The sequence below is a fragment of the Rhinopithecus bieti genome, unplaced genomic scaffold, assembly GCF_001698545.2.
Source record: "Rhinopithecus bieti isolate Rb0 unplaced genomic scaffold, ASM169854v2 scaffold_14454, whole genome shotgun sequence".
Lineage (NCBI taxonomy): Eukaryota > Metazoa > Chordata > Mammalia > Primates > Cercopithecidae > Rhinopithecus > Rhinopithecus bieti.
Genome location: NW_016808228.1, coordinates 863,080 through 870,904, shown reverse-complemented (window position 1 = coordinate 870,904; position 7,825 = coordinate 863,080). Strand labels below are relative to the sequence as shown.

At 44.7% G+C, this 7,825-nt stretch overlaps 1 protein-coding gene across 1 annotated transcript in view; it reads left to right on the top strand.

The window, feature by feature from the left end:
• Positions 1-7,560, top strand: part of ZKSCAN1 (zinc finger with KRAB and SCAN domains 1) — a 28,233-nt gene extending 20,673 nt beyond the window's left edge. The window contains exon 6 of the mRNA XM_017885976.1: positions 2,051-7,560. Coding sequence (XP_017741465.1) covers positions 2,051-2,943 — 893 coding nt within the window. The 3' untranslated portion in view covers positions 2,944-7,560. The remainder of the gene's footprint in view (positions 1-2,050) is intronic.
• Positions 7,561-7,825: the final 265 nt, after the last annotated feature.

Here is a 7,825-nt window from a genome sequence, read left to right as displayed (position 1 = left end):
TTTTTTTTTTTTTTTTTTTTTTTTTTTTTTTTTTTTTTTGAGACAGGGTCTTGCTGTTTCCCAGGCTGGCATGCAGTGCTGCGATCACAGCTTGCTGCAGCCTTGACCTCCCAGGCTCAAGCAATCCTCCCACCTCAGCCTCCCAAGTAGCTGGGACTACAGGCATGCATCACTATGCCCAGCTAATTTTTGCCTTTTTTGTAGAGAAGAGGTTTCGCCATGTTGCCTAGGCTGGTCTGAAACCCTTGGACTAAAGCAATCCACCTGTCTCCGCTCTCCGGAGTTCTGGGATTTAACAGGTTCGAGCCACTGCACCTGGTCTCCAGCATTGTCTTCTGTTTCTTTTTCATTCTCAGTTATTCTGTGTCAGTCAGTGAAGGGTTTAATTATTTATACTAATGTTGTAACCACCTTTTTCACCTACTCCTCTGTTACTTGAGCACTGTCAGCTCTGTGCTCCTCTCCCTGGTGGAGAGAAGCTATTCTGTGTGTCTGAAGGTTTCTGTAGCCTGCCAGGTTCAAAACAAGTTCCTTGGCCAGGTACACCGGCTCACACCTGTAATCTCAATACTTGAGGAGGCTGTGGCAGGAGGATCGCTTGAAGCCGGGAGTTCAGGACCAGCATGGGCAATATAGCAAGACCACTGTCTCTACAAAAAAATTTTAAAAATTAGCCAGGCAGGGTGGTGCAGGCCTGTAGTCCCAGCTACTTGGGAGGCTGAGGCAGGAGTATCACTTGAGCCCAGGAGATCGAGGCTGCAGTGAGCTGTGCTCATGCCACTGTACTCCACCCTGAGTGACAGAACAAGACCCTGTCTGAAAATCATAAACAAAACAAAGTTTCTTGGCCGGGCGCGGTGGCTCAAGCCTGTAATCCTAGCACTTTGGGAGGCTGAGACGGCAGATCACGAGGTCAGGAGATCGAGAACATCCTGGCTAACATGGTGAAACCCCGTCTCTACTAAAAAAATACAAAAAAACTAGCCAGGCGTGGTGGCGGGTGCCTGTAGTCCCAGCTACTCAGGAGGCTGAGGCAGGAGAATGGTGTAAACCCAGGAGGCAGAGCTTGCAGTGAGCTGAGATCTGGCCACTACACTCCAGCCTGGGCGACAGAGTGAGACTCCGTCTCAAAAAAAAAAGGTTTCTTGTTTGCCTGTTAATCATTAGCTTGTTGATAGAAAACCCACAGAATTGGAGAAATATTTACTTTTCCTTTTTAAACTGTATTCCTTTCTGCTAATACCACTAATCATTTTCTGTGAAAGACCTGTTCTTTTTTTGAACTTACGAATACTTGTTAGAAATGGAACATGATGTTTTAAATGTATACATAAACCTTCCAGTTAATTATCAGGTGATCCAGTAGTAGACCTGTGACCTCTGAAGGCTCCTGCTTCTCATCCCTTCCCTCCTGCCGTGACTTGTTCTCTTCCCTCTGCTCATTCCCCTTGTGTCTGTTTCTTCCTGTCCTCTCCCCATGTTCCCTCTGTTGGCATTTCCCCTTACTCTCCACTCTTGACCTGTGCTCTCATTTTCCAAATTTTTGTTGTTACAAAACTAGGACAACAGATCTTCCTGTTGTTCCAGTTTTTCCCCTTGTTTTTCTCCTATTTTACTCCAATTAATATTGTGAAGTCAGGCTGGGTGCAGTGGCTCACGCCTGTAATCCCATCACTTTGGGAGGCCAAAGCAGGCGGATCACCTGAGGTCAGCAGTTTGAGAGCAGCCAACATGGTGAAACCCCGTGTCTACTAAAAAAATACAAAAGTTACCTGGGCATGGTACCATGCACCTGTAGTCCCAGCTACTTGGGAGGCTGAGGCAGGAGAATCGCTTGAACCTGGGAGGCGGAGGTTACAGTGAACCGAGATTGCTCCACTGCACTCCAGCCTGGGCGACAGAGCGAGACTCTGTCTCAAAAGAAATAAAAATAAAAATACTACAAAGTCATTTTGCAGCCGTGTAGAAGCTTCCCGGGAAACTGTCACTTGATCCACCTGTATATTGAAAAGAAAAAGGTGCGATTTGAATTTTCTATTTATTGTGTCAGGTGGTGAAAACAGGAATGAGAACGAGGAGTCAACCTCAAAGGCTGAAACCACAGAAGATTCGGCATCACGCGGGGAGACAGCAGGAAGATTCCAGAAAGAGTTTGGAGAGAAACGTGACCAGGAGGGCAAAACAGGAGAAAGACAGCAGAAAATCCCTGAGGAGAAGACCGGGAAAGAGAAGAGAGATTCAGGGCCAGCTACAGGAAAGGACAAAAAAACCACCCCAGGAGAGAGAGGTCCAAGGGAGAAGGGGAAAGGATTGGGAAGAAGCTTCAGTCTGAGCTCCAACTTCACCACCCCTGAAGAAGTTCCCACAGGAACAAAGTCTCACAGATGCGATGAATGTGGTAAATGCTTCACGAGAAGTTCAAGCCTTATCCGCCATAAAATCATCCACACTGGAGAAAAGCCCTATGAATGTAGTGAGTGTGGGAAAGCCTTTAGTCTTAACTCCAACCTTGTCCTGCATCAGAGGATCCACACAGGAGAGAAACCTCATGAATGTAACGAGTGTGGCAAGGCCTTCAGCCACAGTTCCAATCTCATCCTCCATCAGCGCATCCACTCTGGAGAGAAACCTTATGAATGTAATGAGTGCGGGAAGGCCTTCAGCCAGAGCTCAGACCTCACCAAGCATCAGAGAATCCACACGGGGGAGAAACCCTATGAATGTAGTGAATGTGGAAAAGCTTTCAACCGAAACTCGTACCTGATTTTGCATCGGAGAATTCACACTCGAGAAAAGCCCTACAAGTGCACTAAGTGTGGCAAGGCCTTCACCCGCAGCTCCACCCTCACTCTGCATCACAGAATCCATGCCAGAGAGAGAGCCTCTGAGTACAGCCCAGCCTCCCTTGATGCATTTGGCGCGTTCCTGAAAAGTTGTGTGTAAAGGAAGAATTTGCCATCGAGCCATTTCCCCCTTTTGTTTCTAAAATTATTTCAGAGATGTGTGCCCTTGGAGGGAAAAGAAATATAGCCTCAACGCATTAAAAAACAAAATCACACTTAAGGATCCTTCGAGTCACATCAGCAGTGTTCTGCCTTTATGTAGTAGTTTGGCATATTATCCTTCTACACAGCCCCTGCAGGGTAAAGCTTATGGATAATCCACATGAGATTTCCACACAAGATAAAAGCACACGCAGAGTGAAATGTCCAGCTTTTCAGTAATGAGGATACCTTTAAGGCACTCTTGGACTCTCGGCAACCACAACATAACAGTTCGAAGATCAAGATTGGCTCCACGAACGTGATACGGAGGTTAGGATGCTACTTGCTGCAAACAAGCCCTACTTTGGCCAACATCCTGCTTATTTCTCAACGAAGAAGGACAGTGAAAACAAAAACAATATTGGGACATGCTGCTCAAGCTAGTTATATATACAGTATGTTATATATATGATCACTGGTAGCCTACCAAAGCTGTAGAAATCGAGGACTGTGCTAATCAGTATCAAACCAAAGATTTCTATCTCTTCCCGAAAGAGAGGGTATGTGCACCAGTCTACAGTTCCAAAGGACTGCAACAAATGTAGATGGTTCTATCCTCATCCCTGAGATCAGTTCGACTAAAATGGCAACAACAACTCAAAATACACCTCTCCCTTCTTGAAATCCCTAAAGCACTGTCGCACTCCTAAATGCGTTTCTCCACAAGTTAGCACTTGATTGTATACTGCCTTTTAATCCTTCATTGTTTCATGTATGAAGTTTTAATCACCCCCCCACCCCAAAAAAGATTAAGTTGTCAAGGGATATATTTCTATCCCTGCCAGCACAGTGCTGGACATAGTGAGTGCTGAACACCTAAGAGGCACTCATTCAGACTGACTTCTACAGGACCTCTACGTCTGTGATAAAGGTCTGTGAATCATGAGTTCCTGAAATATGGTAGCCTGGCCCAGTTTCTAAAGAGGACCTTCATAGCCACAAGGCATGCTAAACCTCTAGGGTCTGATGCTATTTTTGTTCCAAATACAAACGAAAGGCACTAGTCAGCCGTTTGCATAGACTTTCTAAACAGATCAGTGAGTAAATACCATGGAATGTTAGAAATGACTTTATCATCATCATCTTGAAGAAAAATATGAACACTGATGAAGGTCTTTTTTTTTACATCTTTCTGTGGCAAAGCTCTTAGAATTCTTTTCAGTTAGCCGCTGAACAGTATGATGACTTGGGGATTTTCTGAATCATTTGTAACTTAGATACTGGAGTTCAGAAGATGTGATTTTTGTTGCTTTTCAGAAAAAGGAACATGGTAGGGAGTGTTTTTTCCCACACTTTTCCAGTAACTTTGCAAAAGCATTAGTTGTTTACTGGCAATTACTAAATGTACTTTGTTGCTCTGAGAAACTCAGCAGTGTACTGAGATGTGGCTGGTTGTGTCACTGTCATACTGCACAGTGACTTTTCTGTTTCTTGTCACTAAAGACTGAGGTGAGATTATGAGACTTTCACTGGTCCCATCGTCTGTGCGCAGGATGCAACTGGCTACCTAGAAGCTGATGGCAGGAGACTGTTTCACACACAGGAGATTGTGAGCTGTGTAGGTAGTCATCGCCACTCAAGTAGGACAAGGGTCCTACCCAAGGCTAGGACAGCCCTGCGGAAACAGAAACGTAGACTGAGAACAAACCTCCAGACTATCAGTGTGACCTTCCCATAACAAGAGAACACCATATATAGTTTGAGACTTTCCCTTGAGAGATGTATACTAAAACATTCACTGATCAGCAGCTAAAGTCCGTGAGACCAAATGGTTTTATATGGAACCAACGAAGTGGGAGCTAAAACTGCACAGTGGTCATTCTTTGGCCTCTCCTTGGCCTTACGACTTAAACCAACCACAACTTCCCCATAGCTTCTAGGCAATTTCGTCAGCATTACTTGGGAAAACGTTGTTGCAAGTCAACCAGTCACCAGGATATTTCTACCCATGCAATGGAAGAAAAACCTGTTACTCCAGAAAAGTATATCTAAGTAACTTTTTATAGTAAAATGGAGGCAGAAAATATCTTAAGGATTTTCTTCAAAGAATAAGCTATAGCAGTGGTTATGTAGAAAACTGCTGGTGCTTTTGAGCAAGGACTTTTACCCTCTAGAAAACAACTGAGGCCAGGCACGGTGGCTCACGCCTGTAATCCCAGCACTTTGGGAGGCTGAGGTGGGCGGATCACCTGAGGTCAAGAGTTTTGAGACCAGCCTGGCCAACGTGGTGAAAGCCCGTCTCTACTAAAAATACAAAAATTAGCCGGGCATGGTGGCGGACGCCTGTAATCCCAGCTACTTGGGAGGCTGAGGTGGGAGAATCACTTGAACCCAGGAGACAGAGGTTGCAGTGAGCGAAGATTTCACCACTGCATTCCAGCCTGGGTGACGAGCAAAACTCCGTCTCAAAAAAAAAGGAAAGAAACTGGAAGTGAGGTGTGGAACTCTGGGCAACAACCCAAGCACTTATTTTTTAAGAGAGAAAGGACTTTGGTCATGTTTATGTTGGCCTTTTTTTTTCCCCCCCACAACTACATGCTAATGTAATTCAGCCATCATTTTCGAGTTTTGTTTTTAAATGAAGGTTAAATGTGACCTGTGCCCTCACATTTAATTCCGTTTCATGGGGACATCTTCCTGACTTTGTTGGATAGCTGCCACTAGGGTTGCTTTGGATCTTCAGCACAGGGTCTCCTTGAAGCAGCTATTTGAAGATGTGTTTTCTGAGGAAAACAGGCAACAACTGTTGATTAAAACCACTTACAGTGCATTCGTTTATCAGATGCTCAGTGCAAAGTGTAATTGGGTCATGGTCAAAAACGCTTGCAACATCTAATTGGCATTCAAGATAGTCATTCAAAAGTTCTTGGCCCGCTGAAGTCTAATAACAGTTGAAACATTCTGCAGCTAACCATTAGCATGCTAGTTGTCCTAATGGAAATTTTTGAAGAGTTTTTCAGTATATAACCTACCTTTGCCAGGAAGAGCAGTCAAATCCTCAGGTTGTTGGGTATTTGTTTCTACTCCAGCCTGGCAGGCAAGGCTAAAACCTGAGAATATTGATGTATGAGACATCTTGATATGTAAAGCACTTATTATTAAAGGCATAAAAGTCAAACTGCTAAATATGTGTAGAGAGATTGACGTGTGGTACGTGGGACAGTTCACATAGACATCAGAGAATTTATTCCAGAAAGGAACCTCCTGAATGTGATGAATATGGCAAAGCCTTTAATCACATCTCAGCCCTTAGCATCAGAAAGCTTGCACTGTAAATAAACGATGAATATTATATGTGAGGAAAATTTTCATGTATAGCACTCATTGCTTCAGACAGAAAATTCCATCAGTATGTTCCAATCATGTGATGAATTTGAGAAACATTTCAAGAGGGAGCTCAATCTTGGCCGGGCACGGTGGCTCATCCCTGTAATCCCAGCACTTTGGGAGGCCGAGGCGTGCGGATCATGAAGTCAGTAGTTCGAGACCAGCCTGGTCAACATGGTGAAACCCTGTCTCTACTAAAAATACAAAAAAAAAATTAGGTGGGTGTGGTGGCACGCACCTGTAGTCCCAAGCTACTCGGGAGGCTGAGACAGGAGAATTGCTTGAACCTGGGAGGCGGAGGTTGCAGTGAGCCGAGATCGCGACACTGTGCTCCAGCCTGGGTGACAGAGCGAGACTCCGTATCAAAAAAAAAAAAAAAAAAAAAAGAGGGAGCTCAATCTTAACTGCAGAGAATCTACAGATGAAAAAAAAAAAAATGTGGAGAAATGCTTTAAAAAAAATAACAAAATGTGCAACTTCTTAGAAAAATTGTTAATGTTAGATACTTCTTTATATTTTATATGACCATAATGTCCGTGTGTGTTTTGTACCTTCAGTCCGTTATTGTTCTGTGTATTACCTGTAAGCAGATTCTGTATTTTATTTTAGCCTATTTGTCAGAACACATCACTCAGAAAAAGTGAAGTTTTGGAGCAAACAGTGAAGAAATCAAGTGTGGTTGTAGACAAAATGTCGGTTCACAGAACGGAGCAGCAGGGAGATGAAGGGAAAAGCTTCATAGTTTGGTGCTTATCACATCAAGAGATTGGTAAATTTCTGAGGAAAGACAGGCTAATGGGGCAGTGAAATGGAACAACTCCTTTAAACATGTGCAGCCTTTTGAGTTTTTCCTCAAAACCAAGAAGTTGACCTCTGAGCTGTCAGGTGACCGTTGTGTGCAAAGGGGATGGATTCTCTTGTCAGTAGAGGGTCTTCTCCATGAAGCGAGAGCAGGAAGTGTACTGGAATCACCAATTGGGACTGCTTCAGCTGACCAGGCTCTCTAAACCATAGTCATGCTTTCCCACTCACTCACTCTTAAATCCTTATGCTTAGAAAATTGGGGAAAAGGCAGGCACAGTGGCTCAGGCCTGTAATCCCAGCACTTTGGAGGCCGAAGCAGGTGGATCACGAGGTCACGAGATCGGACTATCCTGGCTAACATGGTGAAACCCCGTCTCTACTAAAAGTACAAAAACTTAGCCGGGCATGGTGACAGGCGCCTGTAGTCCCATCTACTTGGGAGGCTGAGGCAGGAGAATCGCTTGAACCCAGGAGGTGGAGGCTGCAGTGAGCCAAGACGGCGCCACTGCACTCCAGCCTGGGCGACAGAGAGAGACTCCATCTCAAAAAAAAAAAGGGCCGGGTGCAGTGGCTCAAGCCTATAATCCCAGCACTTTGGGAGGCCGAGACGGGCTGATCACGAGGTCAGGAGATCGAGACCATCCTGGCTA